This window comes from Eulemur rufifrons, chromosome 28 (genome assembly GCF_041146395.1).
Source record: "Eulemur rufifrons isolate Redbay chromosome 28, OSU_ERuf_1, whole genome shotgun sequence".
NCBI lineage: Eukaryota > Metazoa > Chordata > Mammalia > Primates > Lemuridae > Eulemur > Eulemur rufifrons.
The window spans coordinates 42615065-42632746 of NC_091010.1; the positions used below are offsets into that span (position 1 = coordinate 42615065).

Consider the following 17682-nt stretch of genomic DNA (forward strand, 5'->3'; position numbering starts at 1 on the left):
CAAAATTTAACTTCTTACCAATTCTTATCTCTTTTAAAAAAAAAAAAAAACCTAGGGCTATCCTGCCATTTCTAAAAACCCAACAAATTTAATTGCAGGATTAGTGCTATGCTCTTTTCTTTATTTCATAGTTTCTGTAACAGTGGTTTTTATTAATATTAATTCCTGGGTGGGATATGAGGGTAGGTGTTAAAATACTTTTAAATTAAATATTTAGTAGGTCTGAGGTGATGCCCCAAATCAATATTTTTATCAGCTGCCCCAGCCTCTGGATGATTCTAAGTCAGGGCGTTCAAGGATCTCACTTTTAGAATCACTGCTCCGTGAGGTGCTTCCAGGTTAGCCCGGCTCGTCCGAGGCATCTGCAGCTCTGTCATTTTTCAGTTGTTCCAATCGCTGTTTATCAGCAGGCATTGCAGTCCAGCCACACGTGTGTCCATGCAACCAAAGGAAAAGTAGAGAAATTGGTGCGTTTGGGGCAGCCCTTATGTTTCTTCAAGGCCTTTTACTCATGCTCAAGCCTCACATCAAATGGCAGAGCCTGGCCCAGGTGGAGGGATCCTTTTGAGCCACCCAAAACCATTAATAGTAGGTCAACTGGCTTTGATGTCTTCTCCGGGAAAGGATTTATTTGCAGTCAGTACTCACGAGTCATGCACTGAAGTTTTCTTGCAGTCCTTATACATGTGTACGTGTATTTGTAAGACAGTGTGGTTTGTTTTGCAAACCCTTTCCTGACTTGTGTGTGTCGTCTGTGTGTGCGTGTGCCTACATTGGGAAGGACAACAGTGTTTTTTAGAAAATAATTTCTTTGAAGTTGTAGTGTTAGATCCTTAGAATCAGTTGTGAACACAGAAATGAACATCTTGTATCTGAATTCCTAACGCTATTATGTTTTAAGGAAGTATAAATTCCAGATTTCTCCGAAGTCTTTGGGCTTCCCCCAAAGCTTACTTCCTAGTTCATTCTCTCATAGAGGACCCAGGTGCTCGAAGATTGACTGTTACAGCCCTTACCAGAACGTCTTGGCCCTAAAATTCAAATTTGAATTTGTCTCACAAACATCTTCTACCAAATCTTTTTGTTGTTGTCGTTTTATCTCAAATCAGAGATCATGTGAGAGTTTTCTCACTAGCAAGTTTTGACATTAGTGGCAATCTGTATCTACAAATAAGCACATCGGCACAGGAAGTATCTCATAGCCATTGAGGTCCTTAATCTATACCTATCTCTCTATATTGGTATCTGTGTATACATCTACCTCTTCCCACAAAAGATTCTGTAGATGCTTATAAGAATAAAAATGAATACTTGAAGAAATATTAAGGAAAAGGAAAAGAAGGATAGGAAAAAATAAAACATAGCAAAAATGTATACTATCCAGTCTGTACAGTGACTAAATTTCGTTCTGAGATTCTTAGTGCCCAAAGGAAAGAGGAAATCACAATCCATTACAAGTTTCACAGTATTTGTAAGAAAAATCAAATGGATGTTTGAGAGAAGAATGCCGTTTCCTTATATGGAGACCTGGCTGAAATTCCTTCCTTAAGTCCTATTGTTAAGGATGTATCATCTCTGAATAGGTAAAATAATGAATTTCATATAGCTCTTTTTTATAACAACTTTCATTTGGGGCTGTGTGTGTGTGTGTTTGTGGGGGGAGGTGTTATTTAACACATTAACTGCCACATGAGTTGTATTTAACTTACCCCAGTTTTGAGCCTGGGGCCTCATGAAGCATATATGACTCACACGTCTCTTCACTTTGGAAGCCACGTGAACTATTTTTCAAGTTGCATGTAACTCGTGCACAGAAAACAATAAAAAATAACAAATTTTTCATTAAATTAGAAAGGATCATTTTGTTTTTGAAGTTTTTATGCTATTTTCGTCATAAAGCACCATGGCTTCAAGGAAAAAAATTTTTTTCTAGTGTGGCGGTCAATATGTTAAAGATATCAAGCTTTCTAAAATGCCTTCAAGAATGCTACTTTTATTGAGTCTTACAGACCTGGACTCTGGGCTTTTGTTTCACCGTCCTTTCCTTTGCCCTGGGGTTCCTTCAAGGGATAAATGGCTTGCATCATTCCATCACCCCTCATGGAATTTTTATTTCCCATTTTCTACTTATTGCCTTGTCCTCTTCCTAATTGTTTTGTCACCTACATCCTAAGAACATTTCTCTTCTACTGCCCATTTGCCAGACCCTGCTGTACGCACTTTTAAAAAGGGAGAAAAACATAAAAATGCAAACATTTCTTTTATAAAACCTATGGAATCATATTGAAATCATCACTTCAAAACCTTTGTACCTAAGTACCGGTAATAGTTTCCTTACCTCAAGTGACTGCTATCTGAAAGGAACCTCTGAACACACAAAATAGAGGAGGTCAGGGTGTTTACCAGAATTCACTGAAACCAGATCAGCAAGTATCGTTTCTGTGACCGTCCGCCAGGACTTGGGAATCCGCTCCTGATTCAGAGCCCACGGTAAATGTCCAGTGCAGGGTTGTGTGTGGCAAAGGCATTTGCAGATCCCAAAGCCCAGAGGAACTGTGCTTTGTTGATCTGGCTTAAACGAAGACTCTACAAACAGTAACCTCCAGTCCCTGTTCATGTGGCAACCACCCACACTGCGGAAATTACAGCAAAGAGGGAAAGGACACTCTCACAGTCCCTTGGTTCACCCTGAAGGGTGCTCTTATAATTCTCAAACCTCTAAGCTACTACCTTGTCTAACTTTGGTATAGATGAAGAAATGGTACCCAGAGAGCTCAAGTCACTTGCCCAAGTAATGAATAGCAGAGCTGGGGCAGGAGCCTGGCTGTATGTTCCGCCACAGAGCAGGCGTTTTTTTTTTTTTTTTTTTTTTTGTCCTGCAATGTTAAGGAATTTTTTTGGACTGTAAACGGGTTAATGTTTAGTTCCTGTAGATTAAGAACATTTGAATTCTAAAAACATTCTAATTACATTTCATATGGCCTATGAAGCTCATTCATAATGGCTTTCTTAATTTGCCAGCATGAAGAATAAATAAGCCATGCCTGTGTATGTTTAAGTGCTGGAGGCATAAGAGTAGCATGTGGCACCATTGTTGGAAAATAGAAATTAGGAATATTAAGGCATGTAGAGAAGGGCGTTGGGTCATATATTAATAGCAGCTGCAAGTTCTTATCATCATCATTTTCAATACTGTTGACCCTCTTTGGCACGCTGCAGCTTAAGAAGAATTTGTACATTTGGAGAAATGGGATATAAGTAGATGATGAGTTCAGACAAAAACTTAGAATGGAGGCTGCTTGAGCTGATTAAGAACTCAGACCTTGCAATCACATTACCTGAGTCTGAATCTTGGTACCAACACCATCATTTACTATTATATGTCACCTGGGTTGATGACTTAACTTTACTAAACCTCAGTTTTGTCATCTGTAGAATGGGAATGATAATGCTAATTCACAGGGTTGTTGTGAGGATTATGTGAGACAATGCCTATCAATAAAGCAAAATGGGTAGCACATCGTAAGTGCCATATAAATGGTGGCTATTGTGACTGTCTGCCATCATACCCTTCAGCTGCCAAGCTGAGGCTCTGGAGGCTCGAGCACTTAGGTGTGGGCACCCTGAACCTCAGTCACCATTTCAGGAGCACCCCTGAGTCATACTCCCCTCCTTTATTCAGAAGAGTTGTTTCCTGTGCCCTCCCACCCCAACAGCCTCCTTAGAGACTTGCCTGGAGGATAATCCAACCCCACAGGGATAGAAAATAAGAAAGCTAAGCACAAGAAAGTAGAATATCTGGGAAAAAATAATAGTTACCAGGATTAACTACACATACACATGCATGCAATGTGGATGCCCAAAATAATAAAAAGACAGGAAGCCAATCAGTTACTCTGCATAGAGGATGCTGCAGACAAGTCCCAGCCTTCCCAACACCCACCTCCAACATCATTCACGGACAGCTACTGCTTCAACCCAGCCCAGACCTGAGCACCGTCTCACTCCCCTGCTTTGCTGGGGATACCTGGGACCCTCTGTTTCTCTTCCTTTCTGTCTCCTTGGCCAATACCTGAGACCCATCCTGCTTCTGTGATTTGTAACAAAGAAAGCGATTTTCCCACTGTCTGAATAGCATTCACTTTAGGCTTATTTATCACTTAAATCCCAACTTGAAACTTAGACACCATTTTCACAGAGAAGCAGTATTTGTACAGATGACTTTGTTCTATAATACTGATTTGTAAACACAATCCAAACAATAATGATATTAGCAACATTTAAGAGCCTAATATTTATTGAGTGCCTATGTTTAAGCAAACACTGTCGTAAATACATATATTAAAGAATTTAATCCTCACAACATTTCCATTTTACTGAGGATCTCACAACTAGCAGGGCCTGGATTTAAATTCAGGCAGGCTGGCTCCAAAATCCACATACTACTCAGATATAATTTAGAGACTGCCTGTAGTCGAGGAAGGTGCTGGGTTAATTAAAGGCAAAAATTTTCCAGAAGAGAACTTTAAAAACACTAGATTTTATTACAGAGAACAGCTGTAGCAAGGCCTTTGGAAAAGGTGTAGATTTGCTTCTCTCTTAAAAAATTAAATTTAGAATTGTTTATCACTTGGTGATTCAAGTCCAAGTAATTATGTTAAATTTGCAGGAAGTAATGATCTTTACAAAGAAAATGTATAACCAGGTTAACATATACCCCTTTACCACCTAATATAAGATTTTCATCAGGGAACATTAGAAATGTGTTTATCTGTCAATTTATGGTTTCTAACTGGAAGATACTGTAGAAGCTCTTCAGGAATAGGGTAAAAACCTTCCTTCTATTTTCACTCCTTGGTCCTGTCCTGAAGACATATGACCTAAGTTTGACAAGACAGTTTCTTTGTCAGTAAACCACATCTTTGATCTTTGATTACCATTATTTAGTTCCTAAATAACTTTTAACCTTCCACCTTATTCTTTCTTGTAAACCCACAGGAAATTATCTCCTGAGAGAATCGGGCACAGAATTGTATAGAATTCACTATATTATCTAAGACGCAAAGCTACTAGTTTCCTGCTTAAAATGAACTTATTTGATTACAAATAATTGTCAATTTTATTTTGAGCATTAGTCCCTGGAAGATTGCTTTTTAATGGAATTATTACCATCTGGCATTAGTTCCTTTTGCGTTCTAAAATAAAAACTGATGCCAAGAAAGACAGTGTCCCCTCTCTCCAGCTTACATCATCTCTGAGCAGCAGAAACAGGCTCCAGAAAAGCCTTATGATTTTCCTTTCCAAACATTGTTTTTCATAATGCCTGTAGTTTGTCACTGGAAGATGCTTGACTTAGCTCAGAACTTAAATTAAGTGGAATATGGGAAACTCCATTTCTCTTCCTAAATTAAAATCAGAAGTTCTATGTCCAAATTAATGTATGTTGTATTTTAGTGGGTTCTGATGCTCACTGGTTGAATCCTATTTGCTCTTCGAAAAATAAGAAGTATGATCTAGAGAAACAGAAACGGTCCCAGAATAAAGCTCCTCTAGAGGAATGCTGGGCTGATTTAGGCTAGAGAAGAGGCTGTGAGAAAGGAGAAGTGGGAAGGAATGAAACCTCAGTCTTTCTATATTTAATTATAGTAGTGTACTTTACTGAGCCAGATGCTGTGCTGAGTGCTTTCCAACTATTATCTTATTTCATCTTTACCATTACTCTGAAAGATGAGTATTGTCTTTTTGTCATTTAACATATAAGTACAGTGAGGCTCAGAGAGGTTGAGTGTTTTGATGAGGTCACACAGCAAACAGGTGGTGTAGCTTAAGATTAAACCCAGTGTGACTCAGGAGGGCATGTTCCTAATCGTCATGTTGTATGTATGAAGCAGTTGTACAAGAGAACATAAGTGATGGTTTTCTGTTGTTACTGAGAGCAATTTCAGTGGGATGGAGCTAAGTTAGACACAACAGAGTTTTTTCTTTTTTCACTTTTTATTAAGAGAAGTGCATAAAATACAATTTATTTGCACCCAGATCTTGGTTTCTAATACCATTCTTCAAGAAAATGAATCAAGTTTCCTTGAAGAAAGGGCTGGGCAGAAAATATACAAGATGAGCCTGGAGCTTCTTGTTGTGTCAGAAAGTAAGGAAGTGCTCAAAAGAAAACATGAGCAATGATGGGAGTAAGTGAGAGGAACACAAGAGCCAACTGGAAGAACTCCCAATGGCCACAGCAACAAAATAAATGAAGTAATATTAAATTATAACCCACCCAAGGTATTAAATAAGTGTCCATGAGTTCATACTAACATAAATAAATGACATATGTAAATGATAAATAAACAAACAAATGGGGGAGAAGAAACAAATATCCCATGCAGAAGAATTCAAATAACTTATGTAAATTTTTCACCCTCAAGGAAGTACAACATAATTCCACACTCCTTTTTTTCTTTTCTTTTTTTTTTTTTTTTTTTAGAGATGGGGTCTTGCTCTGTTGCCCAGGCTGGCATGCAGTGGCACAATCACAGCTCACTGCAGCCTCGAACTCCGTGGCTCAAGCCATCCTCTTGCATCAGCGTCCCATGTAGCTGGGACTATAGGTGTGTCCCACCATGCCCAGCTAATTTTTTAAATTTTTTGTAGAGATAGGATCTTGCCACATTGCTCAGGCTGGTCTTGAACTCCTGGCCTCAAGCTATCCTCCTGCCTCAGCCTCCCAAAGTGCTGGGATTACAGGTGTGAGCCACAATGCCTGGCCTATTCCTCACTCCTCAAGTGTGAGCTTGACATAGTGATTTTCTTCTGAAGAGTATAGTATGGAAAGGAGTTTAAAAGAAAAAAAAAAAAAAAGAATCACTTTGCAGTGGGACATGGCAAACACCACCTCTGCCATGTGATCAGGGCCAAGATCAACAGGGAGAGGCCACGTTGGTAGTCTGTACCCTCGTTGTCATCTGATGAGAACGGCACATTCTATTGTCTTCCTCCCCAAAACCCATAACGACGATCTGATTATGAGAAAAATATCAGACAAGTCCTAACTGAGGGACCTTCTACAAAATACCTAACCAGTACTCCTCAAAACTGTCAAGATGATTAAAAACGAAGAAAGTCTGAGAAACCGTCATAGTCAAGAGTAGCTTAAAGAGACATGACAACCAAATGTAATGTGGTATGCCCCGTGGGAGTCTGGGAGAGAAAAAGGACATTAGGTAAAAACTAGGGAAATCTGAATAAAGTATGGACTTTAATTAATAACAATGTATCAGTATTTGTTAATGAATTATGACAAATATACCAGACTATTGGAAAATGTTAATAATAGGACAAACTTTGTGTGGGGTATACTGTCTTTGTAATTTTTCTATAAATCTAAAGCTATCCTAAAATAAAAAGTTTATCAAAAAATAATGTACTTGAATGATTATCAAGTGAATGGGTACGTAACTAACACCCAGAACTGAAATACTGCCACACCCATAAACCGCTGTTTCCCTTCTCAATTATGTCACCACCTTTCCCTCTAGGGAAAACTACTATTATAAATTTTAGGATAAGAACATCCTTCTTTGCTTTGTAGTTTTTCCACCAATATGCATTCCTAAGCTGTACAATTTAGTTTTGCCTGGTTTTGAAATTTATATTTATATAAATATAATCATACCGTATGTATTCTTGAATGTCTTACTTAAAATTTGTCTGTGTTGTTACATATAGTTAGCTATTGCTTATTTATTTTCATTGCTGTACAGAGTTACATTGTATGAATACCCTAAAATTTGTGTATACATTTTATTGTTGCTGGACATTTAGGTTTGTCTCTGGTGTAGGGCTCTGAAAAGGATTTTATGACCCCTAAAATCTGATATTTCTGGTAGACTTTTTTTTAAAAGAATATCCATTTACGTGGGGTAAGGGGTTTGAAAGCAGGAATGTGTGAAAGCAGGAATGGTGACCCTGTTTGGGGACTACAGTCTAGACTGAGGAGGGTGAACAAGCCCAAGGCTGCTGCCTTTGCCTGGTTAAGAGGCGTTGGGCTGCTCAAGGGACTCAAGACAATGGGAACCTTCCTTCCCAGAGACGTGTGGACCAGCCTGTGCACCAGCTCCTTCACAGTTTCTCCAGCACTGTGCTAGCGATGTCTGGGGACCAAAGAGAAGAAACCTTGATCTTGCTTACAACTTCTTATGCTTTGAAGAGAATGAATCTCTTAGGCAGGTTCCTGCCAAGGTGGCCATATAGAAAAAAGATAATAAAGTCTCCCTTGCCTTCACTCCTCCAGGCTCTTCTAATCCAGGTTCCTGACTCAGGGAAGGGAACTTGCTAAATTTTCCAAGCTGACTAGCATTTTTTGTGCACATGCGCGCGCGCACACACACACACACACACACACACACAGGGAGTGGAGAACTAAGGTTGAGTCAAGGACAGATGTTCTTATCTGGCCACCCTCACCGTATTTCCCATGAGTGTCTTTGAACTAATTGTATTTTATTTTTAGCAGAGGTATTTCTCAGGCCAGCCTGTTAAGCTTGTTTTTGCCTGGTATTCAGGTCATGACTTTTGTTTATGATTTAATTGGAAGGCAAACAAGCGTAGGCTATTGACAGACCAGAATCCCACCATGGCCAGGCCTCTTCTGAGCCGGGTGACCCTTGAGCAAGTTACTTCCCCTTTCTGAACCTCAGTTTTCTCATAAGTAAAAAAATAATAATAATAAAACTTAACTTTGCAAGTAGGTTGGATTTAATGCAAAAATGTGTGTAAAGTATTAACACAGTTCCTGACACAAGCTGGAAAACTAATGCATAGTGAAGATTATTGTTGATAATAAAAATACGATAACTAATCTAGTAGTTCCTTTCATAATTACACCTATGCTCAGACACTTTGCTAAATATAAGGTTTTAGAATACAGTTATAAAACATTGCTCTGTGACGCTTAACATTTTATATTTCCTAGGCTAATTTGAATTCATAGCAGGATGAAAAATAAGGTCCAGTGTCAGCAAAAGGCTTTTGGGTTGTTCTCACTTCTGATTATAAGACAAAATCTGTGTCTCTTTCCGTCAGGTTTATAATTGGAGACTTGTTGGATTCAGAAAATGACATCTTTGAGCAGTCCAAAGAGTACGACTCTCGTGGATCAGAGAACTCACAGAAAGCCTTCGACCACGGGACCGAGCTCATCCCGTGGTACGTGCTGTCCATCCAAGCGGATGTGCACCAGTTCCTGCTGCAGGGGGCCACAGTCATCCACTACGACCAGGACACACACCTGTCTGCCCGCTGCTTCCTCCAGCTTCAGCCTGACAATAGCACCTTGACTTGGAAGAAGCCCACCACCGCCTCCCCAGCCAGCACTAGAGCAAAACTTTGTGTGCTTAGTAACACAGCTGAGCCTGGGAAATTCCCGTTGCTGAGCAGTGCTGCCTTAAGTGGCCTGGCAGAGGGGGCCTTGGATCTGTTTTCAGTGAAGGCTGTGTACATGGGACACCCCAGCATAGATATACACACTGTGTGTGTTCAGAACAAACTGGGGGGCATGTTCCTGTCAGAGACTGGTGTGACACTGCTCTATGGGCTTCAGACCACGGACAATAGATTATTGCACTTCGTGGCACCGAAGCATACAGCTAAAATGCTCTTCAGTGGATTGCTGGAGCTCACGAGAGCGGTGAGGAAGATGAGGCAGTTCCCCGACCAGAGACAGCAGTGGCTGCGGAAACAGTACGTCAGTCTCCATCAGGTAAGGGCTGCGGCCGTACGTCTTTCCTCGCAAGTGTAACTCTCAAGAACACACACTTGGCGACCAGACCGCCGGGTTCGTGCTCTCAGCTCTGCCACTCACTACCTGTGTGACCTTGGGCAGCTTTTACTTAATCTCTGGGTGCCTCAGTTTCCTTATCTATAAAATGTAAACAATAACAATACCTGCTCCTAGGGTGGCTGTGAGAATTAACTAAGTAAATATGTGCAAAGCTAGTGTGCAAATTCATATGTATAAAGAATAGTATCTATTCATAGTAGATAGATACTATGTAAGTAGATTTCTTACTATTATTTTGTATGAAAATAGTGACCATGGTCATTGTGATTCTCACATTTTGGAAGAAACCATTTTCATTTACTCAAGTTTTCCACTGAAAGCACTGTAATCTGAATGCTTTTATTATTAACTGGTGATTAGCTGATACATTGGAAACCTTCCTTTTAGAAAGTGAAATCCCGATTCATCACCTAACATGCCATGTGACTCTTGGAGAGTTATATAACTTACTGCATATTGCTGCCTAATTGTAGAACTTTTAAGGTTAAAAGAAACTTCCCCAAATGTGGGGTAATTCTTACGTGGAGTTCTTCCTTATCAGGTTTGTAGTGGCAACAGCCCTTAGCAGGCAGATTTTCACAGTCGGCTGCTTGAATTGAATGAGTTTCTTATTTAGCCTAAATTATCAGGTACTTTAACACCCCAGCTAAGGGCTGGCAGAAGGGCTGGGCCAAAGGAAATGATGAGAAGAGACATAAGCACAACAGGAGTAGCATGCTCGTGGGGGAAGGAGGGTACAGACTGCTTGGAAATCAAGTCGTCACCCACCACCAGGTGACACTGTTGAAATGGCATTGTCAAATGAGTTGCATCAAAGTATTTGGGTTTTCTTTGCTATGCTTTTCTATCTTGATGGCAAAAAATTATTTTTATTAGTGTCAGAGAACAAATAGAATTATGATTTAAATTACTCAAATGGCTAATTTTATGTACTTTTCCCAGTTCTGACATGTTTCTGACAATTAAAAACATTTGTTCCCTGGGAAATTAGTCAAGGCATTATACATAACGCCCTTTCTTTCCCTTTTCCTCACTCCCATGCAATGATTATGAGTAGAGATCGTATCTCGAATAACTAAGTTGATTAATTAATAAATGAATAGGCCCATATGTACAATTACGCTAATGTTACATAGCACAAAGCCCGTTTTAGTTAACTCATCTAAAATGGAAACCAAAGTACCTGCTTCCTGTGTACTCCCCAGTGAGCTTTCAGTACAGTAGGCTACTTGGAGGAAAGGTCTTCAGGAGTTATTATGAGTATTGATTTTTAATCACAACTATTTCTCAGCCTTCTAGAAACATGGACATACACCAAAGTCTTTGGGCTCAGTTACAGTCCCTGTCACAAAGCCTATGTGGTTTAGTTTGTCCATTCATCTCCTTCTCAAGCTTATGATGTAAGTAACTGGCTTAACACATAAGATGTACTTGGTTTCTCATGCACCCCTGTAGCCTTCAGCTTTTGCTGAAGGAGGCACCAGCTGAGACCACGAACAGCAGATGAAGAGCTGAGAGTTGCTGTGGGAGCAGAGACAGAGTGACCCAGAGAAGACTCATTCCCCCCCAGTTGCAAATACATCTCCGCCTAGCCCCTCTGCGTCTGGGCAGGACCTAGACACTGCAGGGTAAAGGCCAAACAGCTCCACGTCCCTCAGTCGCTTCTGAAATATAGGTGATATTCTTCCTCAAAACACTGTTCTACATGAGCCATTTGCAAAGTCAGGCGATGTGCCTTAGAAACAGACACTCATGATTTCTTTCCAAAGAAAAAAGTACAAAAGGCCAACAAACTCATCATTGTCTCATCTTAGAGACCAGTTCCCAAATTGTCTCAGGGAATGCCAAAAAGATGCTAAATTGGTACTCAGAGAACAAAAGGTCAGGTAAATTTTCGCTAAATGCCCCTCTTGGTGACTTATAATACATGTTAGCAAATTAAATCCTCTGAGATGCCCTAAACCACCAAAAAAAAAAAAATTATTTAAATGTATCTATAAGTTAAAGAAATTTGTGAGAAGTCTTTTGGGTTTTTCCAAACTTCTGTTAACAGCTCTAGAAGAGCATTTTATTTCTTTATCCCCAGTTTCGGAAGTGTTTATATAGATGCTAAAGTTCCCTTATGTAGTAAATGTGTGTGAATTTACTTCAAATACCACAATTATTTTAGTACCAGTAAATGTAAATTGATCTGATGGAAATAGTAATCAGAGATAACACAAAAGACAATAAGAAGTAGTAACATTTGTAGTGGAGCCTAAGAAAAATACAGGAAAATCAAAGACAATAAACTGTGCAGAGATGCTGATGTGGGATGTGGAGAAAAGACATATCATGAGCTTTGGCTCGAGGTTATCGTGGACAGAGCTGAGGGCTGGTAATCCTGGGTATTTGAAAGGAGCTCTGGGAAGCTGAGGTTAAATACAGGGTTATCAGGTAAACATCTTCTATTAGGGGCAACAGAAACAGATTTTGGCTATCTTTAGAGGGGAAAAAAGGATGTACTCAAAGGATGCACATTATTTTAGTGGTCTTCAAAATGTCCTATGAAAAGTTATGCCATGAGGTAAAAACTTTTTATGTTTTTTTAGAAAGGGTGTCTTGCTATGTTGCCCAAGCTGGTCTTGAACTTGTAGCCTCAAACAATCCTCCCACCTTGGCCTCCCAAAATGATGGGATTATAGGCATGAGCCACAGCACCTGGTCTTTTTGTGGTTTTAACTGACTTTTCCTTTTCTCTTATGGGGAGAATCATCGACTGCTGTTTAATTAATAAATCCCTACTGTTACTCACTTACAAGATGTTACACAGAGTTGCTTTATGAGCAATAGTTATAGTAAACCATCGCTTGCCCCTTGGGTGTGTTTTTGCTGCTCACAGCATCATGTCTTGCATGGTGTTCTGAGTCCCATGGGTTCTCTATCTTTGGATTTTAGTCACTCAAGAGCATAGCAGCCCAACTATTTGAGGAGCTCCCCAGGGCTCTGTAAAGTGAATTTCTTGTGTGCCATGTACCCTACATTTCAAGTCAGACTGTCCCAAGCATCCAACTTGGTGAAATTCTACCTGGCATGATGGAATAACAGACAAATAGAACTTGATTTTACTTAAATAGATTCACACCCTGTCCCCCTACTCCAAGACCTACAAAGCCTTAATTTGCAAAGTAAATCTTAATGAATTTTCTTACAGTGGTAGTTCTGGGATATAACCTCTGAAACTGTGAAGGGAATTTTTTGTTCCCCAGATGATGTGTTAAAGCATGTCACTGAAACTCAGCAGCAATGTGACCAGGACAACAGGGGACATGACGAAACTCCCAACAGAGAGTCTTGAGAGTTATAAAACAGAGCCACTTGGGTGGCCAGGCCATTATTCTTCTGTGGCCGCCTGTGCTCTTCCACCTCGGGGAATTTCCTGGGAGCCATTAATATATTTACTTCCCCAGTGCTTGCTGCTTCCTTATGTGTTTAGCATGTGGCTCTTTTACAGGAGGATGGACGGTATGAAGGCCCAACTTTGGCTCACGCTGTGGAGTTGTTCGGTGGCAGACGATGGAGTACTCGGAACCCCAGTCCTGGGATGTCGGCAAAGAATGCCGAGAAGCCCAATATGCAGAGAAACAATACCCTGGGCATAAGCGCCACCAAGAAAAAGAAGAAAATCCTCATGAGGGTAGAGTGTTATTTGTTTATTAAGCATCAAACCCAATCTTCTGCTGGGACCATTGTATGGTCTGTGTCACACAAACCACTTCAGGTCATTTGAGTTGGGGACAAAGTGAGGCATAAAACAAAAGATACAAGGACCTACCATACACCTCTTGGGTGCCAGGGTCAGTACCAGGAACCAAGTCAACACTGGAGAAAAGACAGGGTCCACAGAAGGACATAGACATGTAAACAAACACGGTGCAATCTGAGTAAGAGTCATTGTTGAGTCACCTGCAAAGTGCTCTGGGAGCAGAAAGAAGGAAAATATAGGGCTGCCAGGCAACAACAGAGTAGTTGACAGACGGGTTTTGAAGGGCGTGTAGAAGTTTACCAGGCAAATGACATAGGAGAAAGCCTCCCCAGCAGAGGAGACAGCATCAAAGACTTAGCTTGTTCAGAAAAGCACATGCAGTCCTGGGTGGCTGGCGCATGGGCACTCTGGTGGGCGAGGAAGGGCTAGGAAAGAACAGGAATCACTTGTGAAGGTCTTGAGGCCAAAATGCTGCATGCAGAACACAATTGAAATATATTAGCACTATATATTATAAATTATATTATATTATCTATATTGTCACTATAACATGATAATATATTTGCTTCATGGCTGTCTAGAAAAAGTCCCATGCTTTGCATATGGGAGGCCTTGATGCTGAAGTTGAACTTTATCTGCTTCACAATTCCGTCTGTACACAGAGACTCCAGGGTTGTGTCCCTCTCCTTGTCTGCCTCCTTCCCCCAGTAGTGCTGCTTTATAGTGAAGAACGAACGAGATAATATAATGTGAGAATATTATTAAGGCCAGCCTTAATGTAGGTCATCACTGGTTTCACCAGGGGGAGGCTCTGCTGAAGGTGGGTAGGTCAGAAAATGAGACCTGCCTGAACTAAAGCAGTGACAGGGGAGAAATACAGACTGGGAACCATTGTGAGCTTTGTGTTCCAGGGTGAGAGCGGAGAGGCCACTGATGATGAGATGGCCACTCGAAAGGCCAAGACGCACAAAGAGTGTCGAGGCCGGAGTGGTTCTGATCCTCAAGACACTAATGAACAAGAAGAATCAGGTAAAGGAGCATGTGCACATCTGAGATTTTTAGTTTTTAATTTTAGGGGAAAAAAATATATGTTTGTTTTAAATTGTGATTTAAGCATTGTGAGCATTCTTCACAAAACTCTTTATTTTAACCAGATGAAATCCAACAGATACTTCTGCAAGCATAGTGTCCTTGGAGGAAAATTCTCATTAATTAATTTGCTACTGTTGACAGGGAATATTAGATGTACATGGTGCAATTTGATGGATTAGACCAGTGATTCTCAACCCTAGCTAGATATTGGATTTTTGAAAAAAAATACCTGGATGTCCTGCCATACCCAAGACCAACTGATTCAGATATTCTCTGGCTGGGACCCAGACATTGTATATTTTTGAATCTCCCCAGATGGTTCTAATGTGTAGCCAGTTGAGAATTCACCAGATTAGTCTGTTCATAAAAAATAGTTTGATGTATAGAAATCAGCTGCATAGATTGGTTTGCTCAGACATCCAGAAGCCTCTTTGCTTTGTATTTGGTTTCTGAGGGAAAGTGTAACCTGAGCCATTGTCTCTTCTGTCTTTCATCCTCACAGAGGTGAATGCCATCGCTAGCCCTCCCAACCCCCTCCCTTCCAGAAGAGCCCACTCTCTGACCACGGCTGTGTCCCCCATCTTGGCTGCTGGGACGCCATCTCCCATCAGGCCAGTGTCCTCCCCTGTGCTGTCTTCTTCAAACAAGAGCCCGTCCAGGTGGGGCCTTAACATGATAAAACAGAAGGACCCTTCACATCATTCCAGTTGTGTGGAAGGCATATTCTTCCATTGTCTATGTAAAGACTGTCTCAGATTTTGACTTACAGTTAGATTGAAAACCTGCAGATTTTTAAATGATCCTACTTTTGCTGATTTTATACTTCTACCTTCTCATATTACTATAGTTGCTTGTAATTACTTGAGAGACCAAGCCCTGGAAGGGTTGGTAGTAGTAACAAAACTCACGCTGTGATTCTTTAAATCACATTGTCCAATATGGTGACTGTCCAATATAGTAGCCATTAACTACATGTGAGTATTTAAATTCAAATTTAAATTAATTAAAATGAAAGAAAATTTAAAATTCGGTTCTTTAGTCATAGTAGCCATATTTCAAGTGCTCCAAGTAGATAATGGTTACTATACTGAACAGTGCAGATAGAGAACATTTCTATCATTGGAAAAAGTTCTATTGTTCTGTTGGGTAGCACTGCTCTAAATGAAGAATAGATTAAGTTTTAATGTAAGCTAGTTGACCCTTTGCTAAAATTGATGAAATATATTTAATACTTTTCTCATATATAAGTTATACACGTCTGGAGAAATGAATGCCTGTACTGCAGCAAGTTGGATATGTTTAGATATAATTTTAAAGCTGGTAATATAATAAATTGCTTTATAAGATCCATGCAAATTACAGATTTGAAACTACAGTTTCCCTCTCAGAAGAAGAAATAATATTAAAGTGAAAGCCTTCCAAAGGGAACCAGAATGCCACCCCATCTCCTTCTCTCCTACATTAAAGTTTAAGAAATGCAGAGGTTCCAGAGAGAACCAAGATAAAACAGGCACTCTTCACTTTATCACACGAGGAGGAGGAGGAGGAGGAGGAGGAGAAGAAGGAGGAGGAGGAGGAAATAGGTCTGAGCAGAAATTGGCTTTGGAAAATGTTAACTTCACACACATAAACTCTCTCTCTCTCTCTCTCTCTCTCTCGTGCACGCGCGCTCTCTCTCTCTGTCTGTCTCAGTCTCAGAAGCTTGTTATTGATAAGAACCACACAGTAAACTATCTTTTAAAGGGAAGAATTCTTTCACAATGTGAGTTAATGACCTTATAATTTACACTTTATACATTCAGATTCTACAATTGGTGAAAATGAGCCAAGGGTATATGAGAATTCTTTGTACCATTCTTACAACTTTTCTGTAAGTTGAGATTTATAACAAAACTAAAAATTACAAAGACTCAGAATTACTTCTGATTATACATTATACATGATTGTATTATGATCACACATTATGTTTTCAGCCTACGTAGTACCTGAGTAAATGAAATAGCGAGATGATCTGGATTGAATGGCTTTCCCCTTTATTTCAGTCACTCATGAGTACGAAAAGGAAGGACAGAGTAGTAAGGGAGAAAAATCCTTTAAAAGAGAAACTAACATACCAGATGCAAGATCAAAGGGCCAACCACAGGAAGACGGGGTCAGTGCCCACTCAAGTATTCTAAAACAAAGAAAAGACAAGGCAGCAGAAGGAAGATCAGCCCAAATGCTGTTAAAGGCGAAAAAAAGTCTGAGTCCTAAGTCTAGTAGGAGAAAGAGCAGACAAATAGAGTTTGTTAGAGTCAGAGGGAGATGGGTTCCTACAGACAGGAACGGACCTGCAACTAGAAGGAAGGAAGACACGGAAATTATTATACTTGCGTAAATGCATTGCAAATGATGAAGCCACCTTTTTCCTCTTCCTGAACCTCCACTTTATGTTTCCCACACCACACGGAGTACCAACAACCCACAGTCTATGCCCAGGAAGTCCAGTAAATCTATCAATTTGTAGCACTCTCCCATTGAGGGCAGTGACCTTCAGATGTCAACACAAAATCATTTTCCGTGAGTGAACATTGTTAGCAGGATTGAGAGTAGACTGGCTAGTCCTTATGCTGTTTCTGCACTTATTTATGTATTTGAAATATTTCAAAAATTAAAAAAAAATCTAAGACAAAAAGAGAAAAAAAGAAAGATTCTGTTCATTGTTTTAACTAAAAAACATAGTCAAAACATTTCTCATACTATTCTGTCAGGGACTCAGTACAGAAAATAAAAAACGTGAAAAAATGAGACTGAATTTTTGACCAAGTGGACTGATATTTTTATATTGAATAGATGCAGCCTTGGTAGGTACAAATATAATCCCAGGCAGAGTTGGCTTTTTTCCAATCTTAATATTTTTCTGACTCACATTTTCCATTAATATTTAAAGGCTCTTCCCTCTTTTTATCTACAAGCTGGTTAAGAAAGGAAAAAGGAAAGACACTGATGTACTCAAAATTTTCTTCTTAAA

At 39.9% G+C, this 17682-nt stretch overlaps 1 protein-coding gene across 1 annotated transcript in view; it reads left to right on the forward strand.

Annotated features, from left to right (window-relative positions):
* Positions 1 to 17682, forward strand: part of PLCE1 (phospholipase C epsilon 1) — a 252787-nt gene that overhangs the window by 174903 nt on the left and 60202 nt on the right. Inside the window, exons 7-10 of the mRNA XM_069460026.1 lie at positions 9079 to 9754; positions 13329 to 13511; positions 14492 to 14609; positions 15175 to 15331. Coding sequence (XP_069316127.1) covers positions 9079 to 9754; positions 13329 to 13511; positions 14492 to 14609; positions 15175 to 15331 — 1134 coding nt within the window. The remainder of the gene's footprint in view (positions 1 to 9078; positions 9755 to 13328; positions 13512 to 14491; positions 14610 to 15174; positions 15332 to 17682) is intronic.